This window comes from Myxine glutinosa, chromosome 8, assembly GCF_964187855.1.
Source record: "Myxine glutinosa chromosome 8, kmMyxGlut1.1, whole genome shotgun sequence".
NCBI classification, from domain to species: domain Eukaryota; kingdom Metazoa; phylum Chordata; class Myxini; order Myxiniformes; family Myxinidae; genus Myxine; species Myxine glutinosa.
The window spans coordinates 103375873-103401111 of NC_136268.1; the positions used below are offsets into that span (position 1 = coordinate 103375873).

At 46.2% G+C, this 25239-nt stretch overlaps 2 protein-coding genes across 12 annotated transcripts in view; one reads left to right on the forward strand and one right to left on the reverse strand.

Annotated features, from left to right (window-relative positions):
- Positions 1-295: 295 nt before the first annotated feature.
- Positions 296-8889, reverse strand: NELFE (negative elongation factor complex member E). The gene is made up of 10 exons (XM_068104165.2): positions 8726-8889; positions 6440-6509; positions 5647-5792; positions 5346-5420; positions 4837-4877; positions 4578-4690; positions 3762-3903; positions 3490-3544; positions 1088-1190; positions 296-927 (listed from the first exon to the last, which is right to left on the reverse strand). The coding sequence occupies exons 1-10, from the start codon at positions 8795-8797 to the stop codon at positions 848-850; spliced, it is 897 nt and encodes a 298-aa protein (XP_067960266.1). The 5' UTR covers positions 8798-8889; the 3' UTR covers positions 296-847.
- A 50-nt stretch (positions 8890-8939) lies between these two features.
- ODR4 (odr-4 GPCR localization factor homolog) overlaps positions 8940-25239 on the forward strand; it is an 84870-nt gene continuing 68570 nt past the window's right edge. For 2 of the 11 annotated variants that reach the window (XM_078783620.1, XM_078783622.1), the window contains exons 1-5: positions 8967-9076; positions 16789-16948; positions 18892-19035; positions 19168-19263; positions 20113-20219. In XM_078783620.1, coding sequence (XP_078639746.1) covers positions 16847-16948; positions 18892-19035; positions 19168-19263; positions 20113-20219 — 449 coding nt within the window. In that variant the 5' untranslated portion in view covers positions 8967-9076; positions 16789-16846. Of the gene's footprint in view, positions 9077-9559; positions 9676-16788; positions 16949-18891; positions 19036-19167; positions 19264-20112; positions 20220-25239 lie in introns of those variants that run through there. The other 9 variants (XM_078783621.1, XM_078783626.1, XM_068104162.2 and 6 more) reach the window with 9 other exon arrangements.

Here is a 25239-nt window from a genome sequence, read left to right on the forward strand (position 1 = left end):
TTTGTCCGTTAGTGTTGGCGTCATGCTCCATCTACTTGCAGCGTGATGTCACACCACACTTGTCTCGGCACCAGGAGGAGAACAAAGTTAGACGAGTAATTCACCCGACCTTCCATAGCCACACTTCCTTAATATCCACTACCCATCACAATGGCATCGAATGCTGCAAGCCTGGAAGGCCTACCCTTGCGAAAGCTGGGTCTTTGATGCCCACGTCACAATTGGCAACAGTCAACTTAACACCTGTAAAAGTACTAATCTGGTTTCATACCGTTTGCAAAATACACATCTTAGGCATGATCTCTTCTGTTTATTCCATCCAGGCAAAGCTCATTAAAAAGCATGCATGAGTAAACAACCCCGTAAATGTTCCATTTAAGATTTTTTAATAACATCGTTCAAGGTTCAAGAGCTTAAAGAGACTACAAAAACATGTAAATCAAAGAATAAAAACACACGGCAATAAGTATATACACAAGATACAAGGTGGCGATAAAAATATCACGATGCAACAGAAGGTTGAGGTGTAGAACAACTCATAGAGGGGCAGTGCAGTGAAGGTGCTGACGAGGACCTTTTAAAAGACAAAGGTAGGGCACGACTGAAGTGATCATGGAAGGGAAATTCCAGGAGTGGGGAATGGGCAAGTTCCGAGACTGGGGTTTGGGAGAAATTAATCTCACTTTGTCTTTACAAACGAATGAGGTGATGTTGGAGAACACCTGGACAAATGAGACAAAGAGAAAAACAACGATGTGAGCTTTCCCTCAACACGCTGTGATCATAGTCGGGGCAGCCATGTCAGGGTACACCAAGGTGTTCTGCTTTAGGAATGACGCCTCCTGGATCAACTAAATATGTCTTCATTATCGTACACTACTTGGGTCCTCCGGTCCCGATGAGAGCCTTTCACGTTGTGACTCGCCGCTGTTGGGAAAGCGAGAGGTGTGTGGGTGGTTAGTTACAAGCAACTGGAGAGAGAGAGATAGAAAAAAAAAAAAACATTCAGCTGATGACCTGTAACTTGGAATTACAGGATGTTGCAGTGGGAATGCGGATGGCGATAAGGCGAGCTCGAGAGGCTAACCTAATGAGCTCCACGGCGAACCAGTCGTGACCGAGTCTATTCGGGGCTGTCGCCGTGCCATTGACACCTTCAGTTCGATCCCCTTCACGGTGGTCCAGTTCATCTGCACAACACAGAAGAGAAATAAATAATAACTAATAAACCAATCTGCACCCTCAACTTGTGCTTCACACAGCAATTCATGTTTAAACCATCGATGGTGGAATTAAGGAACAGTCCTGGGATTGGTGATGAATGCTATGAGAAGAAGTTCCTACTCTGTTTTTGATGTCAGAGTTGTGGGCCTTCTTCCTTCCATGCCAATGGTGGAAAGATTTGAAGGAAAGACTTAGTGCCAAACTGTAAAATGCACAAGAAGTTTCCACCAAGACTAGCATGAACGCTCATGGCAGATCTGGGCACGGAGTCGAGTCTCAAGTATCATGGGAGACTCTTGATTCATGTCCTGAGTTGCCATCTTTGTTAATCCAAAGTGAATAAGTGCATGCTTTCCCATTTTACCGACCTACTCCCACTCATGTATTCTTCACCCTCCCTCCACCCTCCACACCCACTTGGGTATTCTTCATCCCTCCCTCCACCCTCCACACCCACTTAGGTATTCTTCACCCTCCCTCCACACCCACTTGGGTATTCTTCATCCCTCCCTCCACACCCACTTGGGTATTCTTCATCCCTCCCTCCACCCTCCACACCCACTTGGGTATTCTTCATCCCTCCCTCCACCCACCACACAAATTTGGGTATTCATCATCCCTCCCTCCACACCCACTTGGGTATTCTTCATCCCTCCCTCCATCCTCCACACCCACTTGGGTATTCTTCACCCTTCCTCCACCCCCACTTGGGTATTCTTCATCCCTCCCTCCACACCCACTTGGGTATTCTTCATCCCTCCCTCCTCCCTCCACACCCACTTGGGTATTCTTCATCCCTCCCTCCACCCTCCACACCCACTTAGGTATTCTTCACCCTCCCTCCACACCCACTTGGGTATTCTTCATCCCTCCCTCCACACCCACTTGGGTATTCTTCATCCCTCCCTCCACCCTCCACACCCACTTGGGTATTCTTCATCCCTCCCTCCACCCTCCACACAAATTTGGGTATTCTTCATCCCTCCCTCCACCTTCCACACCCACTTAGATATTCTTCATCCTTCCTCCACCCTCCACACCCACTTGGGTATTCTTCATCCCTCCCTCTACCCTCCACACCCACTTGGGTATTCTTCATCCCTCCCTCCACCCTCCACACCCACTTGGGTATTCTTCATCCCTCCCTCCACCCTCCACACCCACTTAGGTATTCTTCACACTTCCTCCACCCTCACTTGGGTATTCTTCATCCCTCCCTCCACCCTCCACACCCACTTAGGTATTCTTCACCCTTCCTCCACCCTCCACACCCACTTGGGTATTCTTCACCCTTCCTCCACCTTCCACACCCACTTGGGTATTCTTCACCCTCCCTCCACACCCACTTGGGTATTCTTCATCCCTCCCTCCACCTTCCACACCCACTTGGGTATTCTTCATCCCTCCCTCCACTCACCACATCCACTTGGGTATTCTTCACCCTTCCTCCACCCTCCACACCCACTTGGGTATTCTTCATCCCTCCCTCTACACCCACTTGGGTATTCTTCATCCCTCCCTCCACCCTCCACACCCACTTGGGTATTCTTCATCCCTCCCTCTACACCCACTTGGGTATTCTTCATCCCTCCCTCCACCCTCCACACCCACTCGCATATTATTTGCTGCAAACTAGTGGTTCGTGGTAGTAATTCAAAACTAGGCCCTCGGGATCACAATGATACACAAAATACATGAATGTCCACCATCACCACATCAAAACAAAAATACTCCCAATCCAGGATCACCTCAACGTGTGAGGCACTCGGTTCCCTTACACTCCTTGTAAAAACAACACCTCCAAACTACTCAGTCAAAAAGATTCCACAGCTCACCGCTACTCCCACCTATTCAACAACATTCCTCTCCCCTCCTCCACAATCCAACACTACCACTCCTTCCCACACCCACTTCCCCTTTCCCCCACTCCATCATATCTCCAATATTACCAACACAGTATCCACAATGACTACACTGCAACACCACTTCACACACCACAGTTCACTTAATCTCTCCATCACCTGCATCGCACAGAATGGATAAATCTTTCAACATTACATCCACAAAGGATCTCTCGGAGCAACTGGTTGATGTTGGCAGATACCTTAGGTCCATCGGCTTCGCAACCATGTGACATCGCAGTTACTACTACTACTCCAACAAAAAACAGGATGGGGCACAATGATCCCGAAAAAAAGAGGAAAAGGATAGCACTCCATAGACCATCAGATGGACCTGAGACCGTCCGCTCAGTTACAAGCTCACCTCACGGATGGCCTGATCTGCTGCTTCAGTGCGATCAAATGTCACGAAGCCCGTGCTGGGGAGGGAGAGGGGCGAGCATGGTGGGCTGGATTAAATAGTGTCAGGACAATCACGACATCCAGCAACTGTGAAAATTATATTGGGAAAATGCGTAACGATAGGGACCACCATGAGGAGGAGGTAATGGAGTAAAGGAAGATCAGATAAATGTAACAGCAAGGAAAGACAGCGAGATAAATGCGTTCAAAATGAAAATGTGAGGAGGCACAAACTTTTTTCCACGCTCCAGCGTGATGTTGAGGATGTTCCCGAATGTCGAGAAAGTGGATTGCAGGATCTCCGTAGTGATACCTCGTCCAAAAACATAGATGGTGTTTCCTCGACGGGGCTCTCTACGTTCTGAATACGAGAACGCTGATGTAGTAGGGAATGAGGGGGTGAGGGGTATTGGTATTGACAGGGTCGTGTTCAGAGTGTTTGAAGCAATTCCAACAATTGTTTATTTAATTATACTCGATTTTCCAAATAAACAATGTTCATCTAAGCCTCATAAACAAACATATACACAAGTTGGACATGCTGGACAAGGGCGGCAGGAGACGTCGATGTACAGGATGATCCCAAAACAGTGGTCCCGGGGAATACTTCAACATATAGTTGTAGTGGTATACAGAAAATGACATTTCTTCAGGTGTCCACTACCTGGCGTATTGAATGTTAGATTCGAGCTACTCGGTAGATACACTCTCCTTTAACTCAGTTCAGACCTCCAGAAAAAATGAAGGAAATTGAATGAAAACTGTGAAAGTTATTAAACTTTTCCCAGGGGCCACTTTTTGGGCCACCCTGTAGTTTGCAAGGATAACAGACGACAGCTAAATCTAGTTTATGGAATTTGAGATCCCTACGTCCTGTGTTCATTGCTCAAGAAACGGCAAATAGGGCAGCCCAGATTTTGTAACGCCAATAAATAAATTGTAATAAATAAATAAATAAGTGTTTAAATAAATAAATAAGTAACGCCAATATTTATTATTTTATCGACATTTCTTGCCCAAATCCAGGTGCACAGGCAGGTTAGGACCCACAGCGGAACGGAGGGTCGTGATCTCGCTGCCACTTGCGTTCGGACTCGGTGTCCACATCTTGAAGTTTTTCTCCCGGACCGTCACCTTGAGATTGTCCACTTGCACTTACAAAGCTGACGAGTAATAAAACAAAAACAATATTCAGATCATAAGGTTTCCCATTGTTAATGTTGTCAAAATATGTTTGTTTCTAGACGCTGGTGAGATTACATATACCATCATGTACCAGGTAGGGATGAACACAAGTCTTATGGCTCACCTGTCATACAAATTCTTCATCTGAGGTTTCCGTGACGCACTCTAAGTAAGAATAAATAAATACAAAACAGGTGATAAAGTTTATTCTATGGAAAAGTTCACAATCCCCCTTTGACAGATATTCAGAGCTACCCCGTTGCAAATTTTTACTGTCGTTGTTAAGCAGTTGGACACGCAATTTGAGCACACGGCTTACCAAACCAATCCAACCGGACGGAGCTTGCAAGAGTGGGATAAACACAAATTGACATCACCAAGGTCGACGGGCGGTCTAATGAACACGAATACAGTTGTGCATTGCACGTGTTCCGCCAAAATTCAAGTAACTCTTACGTGGAACGAGCCGAAAGTGCACCTTTAAATTGCGATATAAACCCACCTGCTTTCCCCCAAGTTTATTTTCACGTGCGATTAACTGTGTAAGTTTTGCTTGTATCCCATCTTCAAACTCAGTCCTCCTTGTCACTTATTCCATCCCTTTCCCCTGACCCTTCTGCACACTGAACAAACCTCCGATGCATCATCCTCCGAAGAAACGACACGTTGAAAGGGTTGAAACGTCGGCGCCTTTTCCTTCTCCGGATCCTGCGAAGTAAACCGGACGAGGTATGGAGTTAAAAAACAAATAAATAAAAATCAACAAATGAGCAGATAAGCTATAAGGCATTTTCACACCAAAAATGCCGGCATTTTGCTGGAAGCTGGTGCGATGTGATGGGACCTTAGAGTGCAATCCAAATAGCCATGAGATTAAAATTCAAGTGGAAAGTGGTGTGGTGATGAAAAGTGAGAATAGACATTCCCAACATACCTTTAGTTTCCCCTCGAGCATGCGAGAGCGTTTGAAACCAGAACTCTTGTTTTCGACCTTAATTGCACTAATGGCTCCACTCTTCACAAGCCTCTTGGCCTGCTCTGTCGCTGTAGCGCTGTCCACTATCGGTTGGTCAGACAATGCTGCAAAGGCAAGGGTATAAGGTCTTTGTGGAAAGATGGTACTCGGAGGATAAAAAAGGCAAAGTTGTATTATGAGGAACATGACCGATCGGATGGTGCAGAGGTAGCACGCTTACCGCCGAGCGGTCTAGTCTGGGTTCGGTTCCTGATCCGACTATAAACCATCCGATTGGTGTTTAACAGACAGGGCCTTACGTCACAAAGTATGCCGTCCCTCTTGTGGACGTTCAGCTGGGTGTCCCGTTTGCTGCCATTCGATGTTTGGATAGTAAAGACCCTATGGTGTCTTTCGTGAAGAGTAGGTGTGGTATCGCCGGGTCCCTGAACGAATTACAAATCACCCAAATCACCTTCCATTGAATGTCAGACCTGGCCAGCTGGTTCGTGAAAGACTTCAGTCAAAGAAATTATAATAATAACGTTCCTGGCTGACCCTACAACAAATGTGAATAATTGAAGCCGTTTAAGAAGAAGAAGAAAGAGTAATAGTATGAACGTGGGAAAATGGCAAACGGAATATAAAAAGAACAAAAGTAAAATTAGGCCATGACCACCAAAGAAAAGAAAATAACGGGACAGCAGGCAGTGGAAAGCCGATGGATAAAAGAGATGGCTTGGAGAAAGGAGTGACTGAGCGTATTACTCACATCGTTTAATTCCGGTCTGAGCATTCGCATTGACTGCATTCTGCTTCTTCAGAGCCACTGCTGCTTTTTTCTGGAAATATATACCGCAAGCAAAAACGATGGACACACAATCGTTGCTTGATCAACATGAAATATTTTAATTCCATTGTTATGGTCGACCGTTCACATCTGAACCCTGCTTGGTTCATGATACCGGGAACCCTGGATCAAATCCCATATAGCAACCACGTTCGTCCATTGCCTGATAATGTCCTTGTGATTTGTGTTAAAATGGCGATGGAAGGCGCACACGTTGACGTGTCGCTCGCAGGTTAAACACCAGGATGACAGTGTACAGCTGGGTCAGGATTTTAACCCAGGCTAGATGGTTCGAAGGCAAGTATGTCGATCTCCAGGCTATCCTGCCAGCACTAAACTTAACCACTATTACCTAAACTTTCTGCCATGGCGTTCTGCTGGACCGCTCCCTCATTACGCGGTGCCAAAAGGTCTACTGGCATGGCGACTCAACAAATCGAGTGTGGATCGTTTAATTCTCCGTCACCGGCGGTGAAGTTGTTCATTTTGCTCACAGTATGACCTCTCCCGCTAATCTGCACATGTGGCCGACCCAATATGCATCTGTGGCCGATGTTCTAGGAGTCTAGGGAGCCTATGGGCTATGGCCATGACGGAGAATCATGAGAATTATTCAAGTTGAAAGCACACTTGTTACCCTAAAAGCAGAATCACTGTTTCAGTCTATTAGTCAGGCAGCTTAGGACCGGATTTGAGATGGATATGGATGTTCCGGACAAAAGCGCAATTTTTTTCCCACATGCTCCCCGTTACCTTAACTTTCCATTTTTGATAGGATTAGGAACCACTTCCTCCGAATACATTATGGCGGCTATCTTGGATTTTCAAGATGGCCACAATGTAAAAACCTATATCTACCAATATGTCAGCTTCTAAGCCACTTAGGATCATAATGTTGGTGTCTAAACACACATTTTCTGGGTCAAGGAATACAACTATACCATTTAGAAAAGCAACAGACGATTTTTATTAACAAAAAAAAAAAAACTGAACATAAAACTTGAATAAAACGGAATACTGTTAATCCGAGTCACCATAGTCACTGAAAATACTGCAAAAAAAATAAATAATGTATTCGGAGGAAGTGGTTCCTACCAAAAATGGAAAGCTAAAGCTATGGGTAGCATGTGGGGAAAATTTAGTGCTTTTGTCCAGAACGCCCACATCCATTTGCTAAGCTGCTCGACCATATTGTTCCTTTTCTGAATGGGATCATTCATCTCTTAACTGTGCTGGATCCAAAGTGTAGAAACAGTTGCTGTTATGCCTATAATTCACCAACTGGACGGAGTGTGTTTGTTTGTCACGCTACTTCTCCTACAGTTTGGGCCGATTACATCCAGATTTGCTACATAGGAACAGCATGACTCCAATTAGTGTACATGGATGTTTTTATCTTTGCCCATGGTCTTGGGAGAGATGGTGAGCAGGGAGAGGCCAATTCTCTACGTAAATGTGTATCGTGTGAGCGCCACCTCGAGGTGGGAGAGGGTATTACAAGTCCCCACCTTTTACAGTATGTACAGTATTCCTGTCCCCACGTTTTCCAGTGCCACACTTCTTTTCCCCACACTTCTTTTTCCCCACACTTTCCCACACTTGTTTTTTAGTGCAGTGAGGTGTTTTGAATTATAAGCAGGAGGCATGTTTTTGCATTCATGCACCAACATATTTTTTAAGGAGCGATTGAAGCAGCTGTCAGTTGCCTATACACCACCCAAATAACGGTATGCGTCAGAACGTGTTGACCGTCCTAAGGCGGGTACGCGTGGTTTGAAACATGACAATTCGTGCTGCGAGTTGACTTTCATTAAACGATTCTTTAAACGAATGTTAACATTCATTTATGTTTTTTTAGGATCACATACTATTACTAGGAGAGACATCAGTGTACTGGGATTGGGATACGAATTACAAGGACCTCGGTAGATATTAGACAAAATCAATGCACTGCATCAGAGATTCGAACCTAGGACCATAAGCTTCATGCTCAGATGAGAATACCAAAGAGCACCAACAACATTGACCTAACCGACATCCATTTCAACTAGAGATCCGAAGGTCTCAAGATAATACAAACACATAGATAAGCATCAGGTAGGGCCTACAGGTATTTCTTTCTTTACAGGAGCGAGGCTCATGGAAGATAAATGGGGGTTGGAGTTGGGGTTGACAACACATTGTCATTGATTGACGGGCTCTCGTTACCTTCTTTTTTAGCCGAGCGAATTTCTTCTGCAGGACCTCCTCCTCCTCTGTCAGGGGACAGGAAATCAACATGTTGCTTGAGATTCCAGCTCCACAACGACAATACAGCACCAAACGCACTGTAACTCCAAAGCATACAAATCTCAGAATCTACAAACGCCCTCAGGGCAGAATGCATTATTACTGGTCTTACCACGATGTACAGTATGCCCTAGGGGCAGTTGCACTTTGCAGAACAGTTACCCACGTCAGGATTATCGGTTTCGGAGCGAAATTTAGAAGAGGAAGGAAGAAGAACGTAAATATTGTTACCAGTAAGTGAAGTTCCACAGTTTTGTCTGCGTTTCTGAGGTATTTTACAGCTTTTCGATGTTGTGCGTTTTGTGCAGATATATTCGTGTCTGTTTGGAGTAATAATTGTCCAAAATATTTCGAGCAGCGTCTTTGTATCAGAATTTTCGAGATGATTTACTCGGCCCATGCCCAGTCCCAAAACAGTTTTCCGCTTCCATGATTCCTTAGATGTGTGGTATTCCAGTCACTTGATTGTTCATTATTAATTATTATTGATATTTTTCTCTTCCCTCTTGTTTTTGCTTTTTCTGCGATTATTTAAATTTGGTGAATGTGGTGATGTAAACGGCGGTGTGGCAAGGCCCTGAGTGGCGGTGTATATATAATGGGTTCCCCGATTCGTTATTTAATTTACTCTCTGCTAAATGCAAATGGATGACACAGAAACTTTAAGAAAAAGCAGCACGTATTTCGTCAGGTACCGGTAAAATTAGCCCTGCCGCTATTTTGCCGGTTAACTGACTTCGCTGCCTCGTCCAGATTGATTACCAGCGGCGGCGATCTCAGGACGATTCGGGGGAACGACGATTCCGGCATTGCGGGGAGTTGTTGCATAACATCTTAGAGCCGATGTCGGGAAAAGCAAGAACAAAACGGTGAAAGAAAGGGTTCTTTGTGTGTACCGATGTTAATAATCTTAATAATAATTTGGAGAGAGTTCGTTAATATTAATTTCGAGTTATTAATAACTAGCAGAAGTACCCGGCGTTGCCGGGCGGGGAACGGGGGGGAGGGGAAGGGAGGTTTACGGGGGGGGAGGGGTGGGGAGGGTTACGGGGGGGGAGGGGAAGGGAGGGTTACGGGGGGGGAGGGGAAGGGAGGGTTATGGGGGGGAGGGGAGGCGAGGGGGGTGAGGAGGAGGAGGGGAGGGGGGGTGAGGAGGAGGAGGGGAGGGGGGGTGAGGAGGAGGGGAGGGGGGGTGAGGAGGAGGGGAGGGGGGGTGAGGAGGAGGGGAGGGGGGGTGAGGAGGAGGGGAGGGGGGGGGGAAGTGGAGGGGAGAAGGGGAGGGGAGGGGAGGGGGGGGGAAAGGGGAGTGGGGGGGAAAGTGGAGGGGAGAAGGGGAGGGGAGGGGAGGGGAGGGGGGGGGAAAGTGGAGGGGAGAAGGGGAGGGGAGGGGAGGGGAGGGGGGGGGAAGGGGAGGGGAGGGGGGGGGGAAGGGGAGGGGGGGGGGGAAAGGGGAGGGGAGGGGAGGGGAGGGGTGAGGGGGGGAGGGGGAGGGGGGAAGGGGGAGGGGGAGGGGGGAAGGGGGAGGGGGGAGGGGGGAGGGGGGGAAGGGGGAGGGGGGAAGGGGGAGGGGGGGAAAGGAGGGGAGGGGAGGGGAGGGGAGGGGGGGAGGGGGGAAAGGAGGGGAGGGGAGGGGGGGAGGGGGGAAAGGAGGGGAGGGGAGGGGGGGAGGGGGGAAAGGAGGGGAGGGGAGGGGAGGGGGGGAGGGGGGAGGGGAGGGGGGAAAGGAGGGGGGAAAGGAGGGGAGGGGAGGGGAGGGGGGGAGGGGGGAGGGGAGGGGAGGGGGGGAGGGGGGAAAGGAGGGGAGGGGAGGGGGGGAGGGGGGAAAGGAGGGGAGGGGAGGGGGGGAGGGGGGAAAGGAGGGGAGGGGAGGGGGGGAGGGGGGGGAGGGGAGGGGAGGAGGGGGGGAAAGGGGAGGGAGGGGAGGGGGCGAGGGGAGGGGGGGGAAGGGGAGGGGGGGAGGGGGGAAAGGAGGGGAGGGGAGGGGGGGAGGGGGGGGAGGGGAGGGGAGGAGGGGGGGAAAGGGGAGGGGAGGGGAGGGGGCGAGGGGAGGGGGGGGAAGGGGAGGGGGCGAGGGGAGGGGGGAAAGGGGAGGGGGCGAGGGGAGGGGGGGAAAGGGGTGGGGAGGGGGGGGAGGAAAAGGGGAGAGGGGGACAAGGGGAGGGGAGGGGGGGATAGAGTCCCTGTATAGAGAGAGTTGCGACATGAAGAGTCCGAAAAAAATTGGTCACGTGGTCTGTGGACGCCATGTTGTTTCCTGTCCGATCTTCGCGTGTTCTGGCCTTGCATTGAATACATACGAGGAACGCTCTATTTTATTGTCTCGCTTTGTTTGTTGTCTTCAATAATACTTAATAATGTGAGTATTGTCTTTAATACTCACACTCATTCTAATGACGCCAAATACTTAAGATCACACGCTAATAAGACTCTCCTTGTCTGTAATAGAACTCGTATGCCATACAGGGACAAAGCCTTTTGCAACTCGGTACCTGCCCTCTGGAACAAACTACCTGTAACTATTCGGACCTCACACAACATAAAAACTTTCAAATCAAAACTCAAAACACATTTATTTCCAAAGTAACTTAATTGTATTTTTTGAAAAGTAGCTTTAAGTCTTATTCTTCTAAGATTGTGTAATGTAAGTTGTAGTCTTCAAGATATGTTGTGAAGCGCTTTGTTCATTTCATGCTAAGGCGCTATATAAATACTGTCATTATTGTTATTATTATTGGCTTAGCGGTTAGGGTGCCGGCTTGGGATCCTAGGATCCTGGGTTCGAATCCCGGTCGATCGCTGAATTAACACCAGGGGGGTTGACTCAGCCTGTCATCCTTCCGAGGTCGGCAAATTGAGTACCAGCTTGCTGGGATGAATGATCACGGTGTGTACCCCGATTTAGAATAGGTACACCGTATCCCTGCACATCGTAAGAGCGTGACCAAGGGTTGGCGTCAGGAAGGGCATCCGGCCATAAAAACATTGCCTCAAACAGGGAACCATGATTGTCATGGGGCCCGCAAGGCTAACCCCCGCTCTCGCGGGGAAAATGGCCTTAAAACGATCGATCGATCGATCAATCATTGTTATTATTATTATGTACATGTATGTAATTTGGAATAGTTTAGATGTACACCATACAACTAATTGTACATTGCTATGAAAAACGGGTATGTTTTACATGCATACTCTTCCATTGCAAGTCTGGATTACAATTTCTGGGCCTGGGCAGAAGAGGAAGGGGAATGGCTCATGTTTCTGAGTGAATGTGGCGCACGTTTCTGAGTTAAGTGTGATGCCGATAAGGAAGGAACAAGAAGCTGTACTACCAAATTCGTACACTTCTGGAATTGTTTGATTTATGTGCATTCAAATGTCTGGTAATTGTTTTGTATTTATTTATGTGAATGTGTACTTGTGTAGAACTGTCATCAATTTAAAAAGGCTTCGGCACTATCGAGCGTTTTCTTTTAATTTCTTTTTTTTTTAACTCCAAAAAAACGAACTTTTTTTTCTTCAATTTTTTAAATTATTATTTTATTTTATTTTTTTGCCTAAAATACTCCCAGACACTCACTGATGAGCCTCTGAAAGTTTGATGAAGATCCGTTCAGCCATCTCTGAATAAAACGCGGACAAACACACAGACAACTCGCGTTTATACAGACTTGGCATTTAATATGGAATATATTTTTTTTCTTGACTTGGGTTTACTTTCTGAACTCAGTATATCAATCTGGTGAGTTTATTTTACCCTTCGGTGATGTCTTTGTTGAAAGAACCACGTCACTGATTGTCTTTCGCAACAAGAAGTCAATAACAGGATTATATCACAGGACAGGACAGGGACATTTCACAAAATGTAAGGACAGGTACATTTGACGATTGGCTTCACAATCGGGTATATAAGGGTTGTTGCGTTCTGTATTAGTGGAAAACAACTGCTGCACGTTTACAAAAGTTATTGCCGCTTCCTCTGGAGATGGTCCGTCAACTTGACAATGCTGTTTGTTATGGAGTGGTGGCTTTACGAAATTGTGGCATGAAACAGCGTGCTATTGCTTGGCAGTATGGCATCACTCAAGGTCAGGTGTCAAAGATCTTGAAACGAAATGCTCAGAGGGGTGTCCCTACTCCAATACCGAGGCCAGGACGTCCACGCAGAACCACAAGGAGAGATGATCGCCAGCTGCACCGGTTAGCCTGCAATGGCCGTACCAAGTCAGCTAATCGGCTTAGGGCTGAGTGGTAGCAACTGACAAATGTGCCTGTATCCAGAAGGCTAGTCAACCAACGACTGGTTCAAGCAGGCTATCGTGCCAGGCGTCCCCTGAGAAAGCCACGCCTGACCAGACAACACAGCCAGCGCAGATTGCAGTGGGCCAGAGAGCACCGTCAATGGCAGCCAGGACACTGGATTCACGTGACCTTCAGTGACGAGTCTAGATTTCTGGTCTATCGTCAAGATGGCCGCGTCCGAGTGCGCAGACAAGTGCATGAAGCCCACAACGAAGATTGTATAGTGTCAAGAGTCCAAGCTGGAGGTGGTGGGGTGACCGTTTGGGCTGCTTTTCATGCAGGGGGCAAAACTGACCTGGTTGTCCTGAATGGAAACCTGAACCAGTTCAAGTACAGGGTCATTCTGGAAGAAACATTGCTTCTATTTGCTCGTGCAGCCTTTCGAGGAAACTTTGTCTTCCAAGATGACAATGCACGGCCTCATCGTGCTCGCATGATCCAACACTTTCTTGCTGACCGTGGTGTAGAGCATATGGAGTGGCCTGCCATGTCCCCGGATATGAATCCGATAGAGAACTTGTGGGCAGAATTAACGCGTCAAATCGACAACTTGGACCAGCAGCCTGCCTCTGTGCGTGAATTGCAGCAGACTATTGTCACTGCATGGCAAGCGATTCCTGTCCAAACCTTGGCAAATCTCGTGAACAGCATGCCTCGACGTGTACGTGCTCCTCTGAATGCTCGTGGGGGTTACACAAAGTACTGAACTGTAATTTTACTGTCCGTAATCCCAGTCGTAATTTAGCTTTTGATTTTGTTGAATTTTTTTTTGGCTAATGTGCAAAATAAAGAGATACTTCTGGAAAATGTACAGAAGTTTAACACAGTACTGTCCGTGAATTGAGTTCGATATCAGTTTACATCACTTTCAACGATCAATGTATTTGCTTCGAAATGTCAAATGTGGTTTTTGTTTCTTTTAAAGGTCACATTAACAAAATCTAGAATAATTTCAACATAATTCCAATGAACTTTTGGTTCTAAGTCATCTTGAAAAGTAAGTTCACCCCCACAAAAAAAATATTCCATATTAAATGCCAAGTCTGTATATACAGTCACGTGAAAAAGTAAGTAAAGTTTTGACTTTTTCAACATATTTCAACATACAGCTATTTGATCTTCATTTCAACAATATTGATAGATAAAGATGATATAATATAACAAATACCATGAAACATTTACATTTTGTAGTCCATTGTATAATTAAAATAAACATCAATGCAAATTTCGCATGTGGAAAAAGTAAGTACACCCCTACATTTATCATTTCAAATACCTAAAATTAGAATCAGGTGCACCAGCTCAAGTGCAAATGACTAGAACATCGTTGGAGAGGATCTTGGAGAACCTGTCTTATTTAAACCTCAGACATTAAGTTTGGTTTGCTCTTTGTTGTTGAAGTGTGTGGCATCACCATGCATAGATCAAAAGAGCTCTCTGAGGCCTTCATAAAGAAGGTTATAGATGCCTACGAGTCTGGGAAGGGATTTAAAAAGATCTCCAAACAATTTGAAATCAATCATTCGACTGTCCGGAAGATCATCTACAAGTTTTTTTATTTATTTATTTATTACAGAGTCGAGGCTCGTGAAAGAGCTAACATTTATCAAACAAACAAGTAAACAAAGCACATAAAAGTGGGAGCGGTCGACAAGATGAGGAGAGAAGGGGAGGAAGCACACAAACACAACATTTGAGGGCAGGGACATCGGGAGATGTGTGGGAGGCAGAGGGCCTGGGGGGAGGCAGGATAGGTATAAAACGCAAGGACACCAAGGACTTCCAGGAAAGAAGACAAAAGTCACCTCAAAAAAGTGGATTTGGGGTGAAATACCAGGGGTAGAAAAGATCAAGGTTTTGGATTGGGGAAGATAAGAGATGGTGGTGAACAGCCGTTTTAAAGACCTGGAGGGAGGAGTGGGATTGAAGAGAGTGAGGGAGTTTGTTCCAGAGGCGGGAGAAAAGAGGAATGAAGGAGTGAAGGTGAGCAGAGAGTCTTGATTTTGGCAGTTTAACCATAAGAGGGTTGCAGGCAGATCTTGTGCGACCTGCAGGAATATTTGGGGGACAGAGCCCAGAGAGAGCTGGGGGAGCAAGGCCGGAGAGGAGTCGGTAGAAGACGGAAAGACCACCAACCTGCCTGCGGTGAGTAAGTGAAAGGCCCTCGGAGATAGCGTCATCGCGGGAGATTCCAATGATTCTGAAAGCTTTGGTTTCAACAGCGTGAAGACGAGTTAGGTGTGAGGCAGGAGCCCAGCCCAGAGGGGAGAGCAGTATTCCATTGAGCTGCGGATGAAAGCCTTGTATGTGATGAGGAGCTCAGGTGTGCCAAGGAAGGACTTCGCACGACGGAGGATGCCCAGTCGGCGACTGGCTTTGGAGGCCAGCTTGGAAATGTGGTTTTGCCAAGAAAGATCCTGGTAGATAGTGAGACCCAAAAGCTTGAGCGACAGAACTTCTTGGAGAGGATTGTTGAGAAAGTAGATGGGAGGGTTGTCCAGTCGGTCTTTTCGGAGAGACATAGTAAGAGTGTGAGATTTGTCAGGATTGAAAGACATGTTCCACTTGTTTGACCAGTCTGTGATTTTGTCAAGGTCTGCAGAGAGTGAGGAGGCTGCAGACTGCCGATCTGAGGGATGAGGAATGGAGCGGCAGAGATTGGAATCATCAGCAAAGAGATAGAGAGGATTTTCAAAAGAGTCAGAGAGATCATTGATGAAGACCAGAAAAAGTACAGGGCCCAGAACACTGCCTTGGGGAACTCCAGCCTGAACAGGAAGGGGAGATGAGAGAAAGGAGATGCCTCGACACAATCCTGTCTCTGAGCTTTGCACGCAGTTCCTTCGACCTCATGGCTTGGTTTTTGCTCTGATATGCATTGTCAGCTGTGAGACCTGATATAGACAGGTGTGTGCCTATCCAATTCATGTTCAATCAATTGAATTTACCACAGGTGGACTCAAATCAAGGTGTAGAAACATCTCAAAGATGATCAAGAGAAATGGGAGGCACCTGAGCTAAATTTCAAGTGTCATAGCAAAGGGTATGAATACTTATGTCAATGTGATATTTCAGTTTTTTCTTTTTAATAAATTTGCAAAACTTTCTAAAATCCTGTTTTCTCTTTGTCATTATGGGGTATTGAGTGTAGATTGATGAGGGAAAAAATGAATTTAAACGATTGCAGCATAAGGCTGCAACATAACAAAATGTGAAAAAAGTGAAGGGGTCTGAATACTTTCTGAATGCACTGTATATATATCAGAATCTATAATTTCAGTTCTCCAACCTAATGAGCGCATGCCGTGACGTCACCACCACGTAAGTACGCCTTGCCTATCCAGCAGTGCGTCATAATTTAGATCTTTGTTCAGATACTGTCACAAGTGTATACAAAACTCACAGTTACCGACCTGGTTTCGCCCTTGTTGGGGCTTCATCAGGCCAACACAGTGAGTCTTCCATACACTTGTGAATCTGAAAACCTTTTGTTTTTTTTTTACAAAACTCACAGTTACTGAAAGGTTGATAAAGCCTTTTGGCTGGTTCACACAATTCCTGCAACATTTGGGTGCAGGTCCCTGTTCCAGGCTCTCTCTCCAATCATTTTCTCATCCTAACCTTTCTCTTGCTGATGATTAAATGTCTGTGGCTACTGATGATTAACTTTTATGTTGCCCAAGGTCACGGCGCTGTCTGAGTTGGGTGTTTGGTTGAGCATCGTTCCCTTCTACTCCCACTATGGTTAAGAGCTATTTGGCAGAAGAAGAGCTCCGGCAGTACCTGCTTCGAGCCGCAAAAGAGGACGGAATCCAGAGACAGGCCGGCCTGTTTGTTGGTCAAGTGAGTCTCAGGGAGAGATGGACAAAGGAATCCCTTAAGTGTGAATATTGTGGGAATGTTATGTTTTCACTTTGTATTGTTGATTGGGGAAGGAAAGGGGGATGCCGGGGTAAAGGGGTTCAGCCATCCTGAAGCCTGAAGCCACAATCTGGGTGTATAGTGCTGTTTATTACCTTCGTCAGAGGAGAGGGTATTGCATTTGAGTCCTTTTGTCTGTCTGTCTGTTTGTTTGTCTGTTTGTTACTTGCCGGAAAAAATTCCGGCAAGTATGTTGGTTGGTTGGTTTGTCTGTCTGTCTGTTTGTGCGCAGTACTACGTCTACACCGTTGCACATAGAATCGCCATACTTTACACACATATTTGTCTTGCCCTGGAATAGACTGTGCCCAATTTTTAACTCTCTCGGCCTAAGGCCTCCATTATGACGTCAAAATTCGATAATTCGACAAGTACAAAACTTCATCCAATCAAGATGCAATTTCTTGAGCACCATGTCAGCATAAACTGGTGGAGAAAAAAAAATTGATGATGTCATCGGTCACGTGGTTCGGCCGCCATCTTGGAAATACCGAAAAACTTTGCACCTCCATATCCCCGAAAGTGCTGAATAGAAAAAATTGAGACATGGCTCATTGTAAAGAACTCTCCATGGGGAATAAAATATGTTAATGATGATGTTATAGGTGCCTTCATTATGACGTCATAATTCGACATGTACAAAACTTCATCCGATCAAGATGCAATTTCTTGAGCATAATCTGGGAATTAATTGGTTTAGAAAACAAATAATGATGACGTCATCGCGGTCACGTGGTTCGGTCGCCATCTTGAAAAAATTGAAAAACTTTGCACCTCTATATCTCCGAAAGTGCCGAATAGAAACTATTGAGACATGGCTCATTGTAAAGAACTCTCCATGGGGAATAAAATATGTTAATGATGATGTCATAGGTGCCTCCATTATGATGTCACAATTCGACAAGTACAAACTTCATCCGATCAAGAAGAAATTTATTGAGCATAATCTAGGAATAAATTAGTTTAGAAAACAAATAATGATCACGTAATCGGTCACGTGGTTCGGCCGCTATATTTGTTTTAACACAAAAGCCTTAACAAAAGCAAATCTTAAAAAGATAATTGGTTTTCGGTCGTCCTTTCCGCATATCTCGTGGGATTGTGCGTTGGAGAGATGACCGTGATGGCCGGGAGTGGTTGGCAAATCAAAAAAAAATGTACATTCCGGCAAGTCCTCGGTCTCTGACCGATTTTTCATTTGTTTGTTTGTTTGTCTGTTTGTTTGTCTGTTTGTCTGTCTGTTTGTCTGTCTGTTTGTCTGTTTTTTGTCTGTTTGTCTGTTTTTTGTCTGTTTGTTTGTCTGTTTGTTTATTTGTCTGTTTGTTTGTCTGTCTGGTTGTTTGTCTGTTTGTTTGTCTGTTTGTTTCTCCACACAGAATAAATATGATTTTCTCTACAACTGTTGGTCCAATTGACAGGAAATTTTCACAATCGGTGCACCTCCTCCTGTAGAATTTTAAAATGATAATTATGATGTTATAGGTCACGTGGTACGTGCGTCATCTTGGAAAAACCTAAAAACTTGCACCTCTATATCTCCGAATGCGCTGAATAGAAAAGAACTGAGACATGGCTCATTGTGAAGAACTCTTCATGGGGAATAACATATGTTAATGATGATGTCATAGGTGCGTGCTTCCATTATGACGTCATAATTCGACAAGTGCAAAACTTCATCCGATGAAAATGAAATTTGTTGAACGCTTCGGATAAATTGGTGGAGAAAAAAAATTGATGACGTCATCAGCCACGTGGTTCGGCCGCCATATTTGTTTTAACACAAAAGCCTTTAAAAAACACTAAAAACATGTCCTGGCAAGGGTCTGCCATCTCTGATTGCTCTTCTTGTTTTGGTGTTGTGACAGTGTTCTCCCCAAAAGGATTACATCTTCCACGCAGCCTGCACACCAAACCTGAATATGTCGGAGAATGATCCCGGCGTAGGTGAAGCCAGTTTGGGCAAGTGGCAGAAGAAGGAGACCGAGTGGGTGGTCGGGCATGCGAGACAGGTCAGTTGTTCTTTTCTGAGATCAATGACACTCCTCGCTCACCATCATCCACCCATCCTTGACAGCTACCTCTCTGCACATGCTGCCCCCCATGTGCTTCGCTCGAAGCAAACTGCCATGTTTTTCCTCCAGTTGACCAGGATGTTGCCGGGAGGTCTGTGTGTCATTGGGGTATTCCTTTTGTGCGCTTCAGAAATGGAGGAAGACGTGCAGGGCGCACTGCGAAAGGCAAGAATGCCTTCTTTTGCATTACAATGCACAGGACTTGAATGTATTTGATGTTTCACTGCACCATATCATAACTTGATTGACAAATTGCTCTCAATCATTGTCAGCTTTGGTGCAGTATCTGTGGTATTCCATCATCCACGTACATTCCACGTTATACAAACCACTTGTACCTTAATTCTTTAAATATCCCTTCATGCAAACAAACACCCTCACTCCCTTCAATCCCACTCCTCCCTCCAGGTCTTTAAAACAGCTGTTCACCACCATCTCTTATCTTCCCCCATCCAAAACCTTGATCTTTTCTACCCCCGCTAATTCACCCCAGATCCACCTTGTTTGAAATTCCAACTTCTTTCCTGGAAGTCCTGGCAGTGTCCATATGTTTTATACCTCTCCCACCGCCCCCTTCCCATGCCCCTCCCCCCCCCAAAGCCCTCGCCCTCTCTCAGATCTCTCGATGTCTCCATGTCTCTCGGTCCCTGCTCTCAAATGTTGTGTTTGTGTCCTTCCCCCTCTCTCCCCATCTTGTCTACCGCTCCCGATGTTATATGTTTTATGTGTCGGTTTGTCTTTCTGTGTGATTTATGTTCGCTCTTTCACGAGCCTCGATCTTGTATACAAAAAAAATAAAAAAATAAATAATAATAATAATAAAAAAAATAAATAAATAAAAGGAAAAGGGCCTTGCACATGGTTGGTAACATGCAAAAGGGGCTTGAGATACCTCATAGCACTAACGCAGGGTTAAGCAGCAAACTTTTGGTGTTGATGGCATTGCTTTGAGGAAATGTAAAGTCATTGCTTCCCGTTTCATTTCTTGTGAATATGCTTGTCCGTTTTGTGCAGATGTTGTTTGCAGTGGAACATGCAGTGAATGCAAACTCCCTTTGGAAACGTGGAGATGACGATGTGCAAGAGAGAGTGGCGATGCACCTCTGCACGAAGAGCAAGAAGTATCCTTAAATACCGATTTGCTTTGCTTCTCTGTCTTTGTTTTCTGTGCAATGCTTCTTGTGCTCTCGTCACACCTTTTCTTCTCAAGCACATCTCAACCTGGCACCACGAGTTTGAATATTGTTATCGCCTTCTATTTTTCCATTGTTGTTTCACTTTGATTGACCAAAAATAAGCTCCTCACACAGCATTGCTGTAACTAGAAGCACCTGCTCCCGATGTGAGCAGCCGGGAGAGGCTGGGGCGAGGGGGTAGGGTATTGTCATTTTCTTTACGAGTGAGATACCCGTGCTACGCACAGGTTGTAGGCCGGAAGCAAACAGGCAATGCAGATACGGCGAATGCTAAAGCATGAAACCAATAAATTCCACATTCCTGTCGCACCTTCAGTCGCACGTCAGACATGGACAGCAAGTTCGTGAAGGACTTCCATGAAAAACGTACCCATTTGCAAACAAACGGGTACGTTCATGTGTAGAAACATCGATTGTGGGTCCGTGGCGAATCTGCATATTGCGATCCGCGAAGTTCATGTTCAGAAAGTAGAAACCATCACGGCATGTCGTCATTCACTTGAACTCGATCTCTTTTTTCATTCCAACCACAAATTAATCACAAAATAAACTTTTAACAACATTATTAATGTTTCCTTCATTGTAGAAACTACCAAGACAACAGTTAAAAGAATTTTGAGCCGATAGGTGTTACGGCCTTGGCAAGATCGATGGAGACAGCGATCTGTTAGCTTATACACTGCCCAAATAGCTATGTGGAATTCTCTCATGTAGAGATTAAACCCACGTCATTTAAACTTTGGCCGAGGTCATTATTTACTTTTAATGATGTTTATATACGAATCAAAAAGAAGATAATTGGTTTTGGGTTGTCCTTTCCGCATATCTCGTCGGATTGTGAGTTGGAGAGACGACCGTGATGGTGGGGAGGGGGTTGGCATTCTCTCAAGCAGGGATTCAACCCATGTCCTTATAAAATGTCTTTGTCCGAGGTCACCGGGTCTGATCGGTGCAGCTGTGCAGCGATCAGTGCAGCCGTTTGTGCGGCACCCGGGAAAATAACGGTATGCGGGAGTCCAAACCTGAAAATGCTGGAGGCCAAAGCTGAAATTGGAAAAACAATATACCCTATTTTACTCCAGGAGATCCCAGGATTACCCACCCAAAATATCGTTGCAATCGTTTCAGCCGTTTTTGCGGTACCTTCGAACGGACGGACAGACGGACGGACATTTGGTGAATTATAACCATCGTTTAGAGGCCATTTTTTTTTTTTTTAGTCCCTGGTGTTGGGCTAGTGGCTAGGATGCCAGCTTAGGATTCAAGGATCCTGGGTTCGAATCCCGGTCGATCGCTGAATTAACGCCACGGGGGTTGACTCAGCCTGTCATCCTTCGGAGGTCGGCTAATTGAGTACCAGTTCACTGGTAATTCCCTGCTTGTCGTAAAAGGCGACAATTTGGTGAATTATAGTAAGATGATTATCGATATACCATAGCAGAGTACTCACTCCTCTAAAAGTGATATTGTTCCAAGCGTGCAACATGATCTTCTATTTGTTTAGGTGGTGGATGGGCAACAGGCCGCAGCCTCGATTACTCCCGAAAATAAATTTGAAAAACCCCCAGGTTATGTATATGAAGCAAGCACATGTGTACTGTTTATGTGCATATAGTATTCGCTGAAGCAAGCACAACCGATGTTTCGCTCCATCGTAGTTGTATAGCTCAGAAAATTACCTCCACCAAAAAAGGTGGGTGGAGGTTATGTTTTCACTCCTGTCTGTTTCCTTTTTTCTGTGAATAGGATATCTCCAAAAAATTGTGAACAGATTCAGACCAAATTTGGGGGAGGTTGGGCATGTGACAAGGATGAAATGATTAGACTTTGGTGAAGATCTGGATCTGGATCGGATAATTTTTTAAGTGATTTTTTTTTTTTTTTTTTGTACACAAGATCGAGGCTCGTGAAAGAGCGAACATTAATCACACAGAAAGACAAACCGACACATAAAACATATAACATCGGGAGTGGTAGACAAGATGGGGAGAGAGGGGGAAGGACACAAACACATTTGAGAGCACGGACCGAGAGACATGGAGACATCGAGAGATCTGTGGGAGGGAGAGGGCTTTGGGGGGGGGAGGCATGGGAAGGGGTGGGGTGGGAGAGGTATAAAACATATGCACACTGCCAGGACTTCCAGGAAAGAAGTTGGAATTTCAAACAAGGTGGATCTGGGGTGAATTAGTGGGCGTAGAAAAGATCAAGGTTTTGGAAGGGGGAAGACAAGAGATGGTGGTGAACAGCTGTTTTAAAGACCTGGAGAGAGGAGTGGGATTGAAGGGAGTGTGGGAGTTTGTTCCAGAGGTGGGAGAAAAGAGGAATGAAAGAGTGAAGGTGAGCAGAGAGCCGAGATTTCGGCACTTTAACCATCAGAGGGTTGCTGGCAGATCTTGTGCGACCTGTAGGAATATTTGGGGGACAGAGCACAGAGAGAGCTGGGGGAGCAAGGCCGGAGGGGAGTCGGTAGAAGACAGAAAGACCACCTACCTGCCTGCGGTGAGTGAGTGAAAGGCCCTCAGAGATAGCTTCATCGCGGGAGATTCCAATGATTCTGAAAGCTTTGGTTTCAGCAGCGTGAAGCCGAGCTAGGTGTGAGGCAGGAGCACCGGCCCATAGGGGAGAACAGCATTTCATTGAGCTGCGGATGAAAGCCTTGTATGTGGTGAGGAGCTCAGGTGTGCCAAGGAAGGACTTCGCACGACGGAGGATGCCCAGTCGGCGACTGGCTTTGGAGGCCAGCTTGGAAATGTGGTTTTCCCAAGAAAGATCATGGCAGATAGTGAGACCCAAAAGCTTGAGCGACAGAACTTCTTGGAGAGGATTGTTGAGAAAGTAGATGGGAGGGTTGTCCAGTCGATCTTTTCGGAGAGACATAGTAAGAGTGTGAGATTTGTCAGGATTGAAAGACATGTTCCACTTGTTTGACCAGTCTGTGATTTTGTCCAGGTCTTCAGAGAGTGAGGAGCCTGCAGACTGCCGATCTGAGGGAAGAGGAATGGAGCGGCAGAGAGTGGAGTCATCAGCAAAGAGATAGAGAGGATTTTCCAGAGAGTCGGAGAGATCATTGATAAAGACCAGAAAAAGCACAGGGCCCAGAACACTGCCTTGGGGAACTCCAGCCTGAACAGGAAGGGGAGATGAGAGAAATCCATTCAGGGCCACACGTTGACTACGACCAGAGAGGAAGTCCGCAAGCCATGCATGGAGATTTCCATGGATACCATAGGAGGAGAGTTTGGTGAGCAGAGCTGGGTGCCAGACCGTATCGAAGGCACGTGATATGTCAAGTGAGACAGCTCTGATTTCCTGTTTGGCATTGAGGACCTCCATCCATTGTTGAGACAGCAGAAGCAGCATGTCCAGAGTAGAGTGACCTGGTCTGAAACCAAATTGATGATCAGAGATCAAGCCATTGGAGAAGAGGAAAGATTTCATATCCGAAGCAATGATGGATTCCATGACTTTGCTGACAATTGGGAGCAGGCTGATTGGTCTGTAGTTGCAAGGATCTGTTTTTGCACCTTTTTTGTGCAAAGCGGTAATGTTTGCTGATTTCCAGGATGCTGGCAGATGACCTTGAGCAAAAGATAGGGTGAAAAGAACAGAGAGAGGGTGAGATAGAGCGGCAGAGCAGGATTTTAGGACCCGTGGGCTGATGCCGTCTGGTCCAGTTGCAGAATCAGAGTCGAGGTTAGACAAAAACTCCTCCACCTTGTCAGGAGAGAAGGCCACAGAGTCCAGGAGCAGTTGGGTTCGACTGGGAAAGGTGGGAACAGAGAGAGATCGGTTTGGGATGAAAGATTTTGAGGCAAACACAGAGTTGAGGCATTTGGCTTTGTCACGTGCGATGTCAACTGTGTGGCCATTTGAGGTAAGGGAGGGGATGGAGGGGGAACAAACGCCAGAAACGGATTTGACCAGACGCCACCAGGATTTGGAGGAAGGAGACAGGTTTGAGAGTTCATTCTTGAGTGTGGAGAGATAGTGCTTCCTGGCACTCCTGAGGGTAGACACACACTTGTTCCGAGCTTGGTGGAAGGAACTGAGATTGCCTTCAGTTGGATTAGCCTTGCAAGAGGCAAAGGCAAGTTGTTTCAGGGCAACTGCCTCGCCACAAGATTCAGTGTACCATGGATGGGAGGAAGGGTAAGACAACTGAAGACAAGATGGGATAAATCTGTGCATGAGAGAGAGCAGTTTGCTTTGGAAGAATTCCCAGGAAGAATTGATGTCAGAGGCAGTGGAGATGGGAGACCAATCCAGACGATTGATGGCTGCTTGAAGACCGTCCCAGTCGGCCTGAGTGAAATGCCAGACTCGTCGACGCTGAGGAGGCTCTCTGAGAATGGCCAGAGAGATGTCCACTTTGACAAGCACATGATCAGAAGAACCGATTGGAGCAGAAGAAGAGCAGCAGACATTAGCAGGGAAGTTTGTCATAACCAACTCTCGAAGAGAAGATACTCCATTGGCTGAGATCCGGGTCGGGAAATTGACAGATTGTGTCAATCCCAGTGAGTCACAGAAGTCCTTTGCTGAGGTGCCATGACTGGTGAGAGAGGAACCCACACCCAACCAGCTGGCATGATGACAGTTGAAGTCACCACATATGAGGAAGAGAGAGTTGGGATGAGTGGATAGAAGTTGGTCCATGTTGTCAGACAGTGAAATGTAAATGGAGTCATCACTGTTTGGAGGACGGTACAGAACACAAATGAACAAAAGGTGGGAGCGGAGAGGAAGCCGTAGCCAGAGGTACTCCTGGGGGTGAGGAGGAGAGAGGGCAGTGCAAGGAGAGTGAGGAAGAGAGTTTTTGATAAAGATAGCCACCCCACCACCAGGATGAGGCTCAGGTATATCATACCGGAGGAGGGAGTAACCAGGAAGAGATATTAAGGAATCAGAGACATCTTGAAGGAGGAAAGTCTCTGTTAAGCAG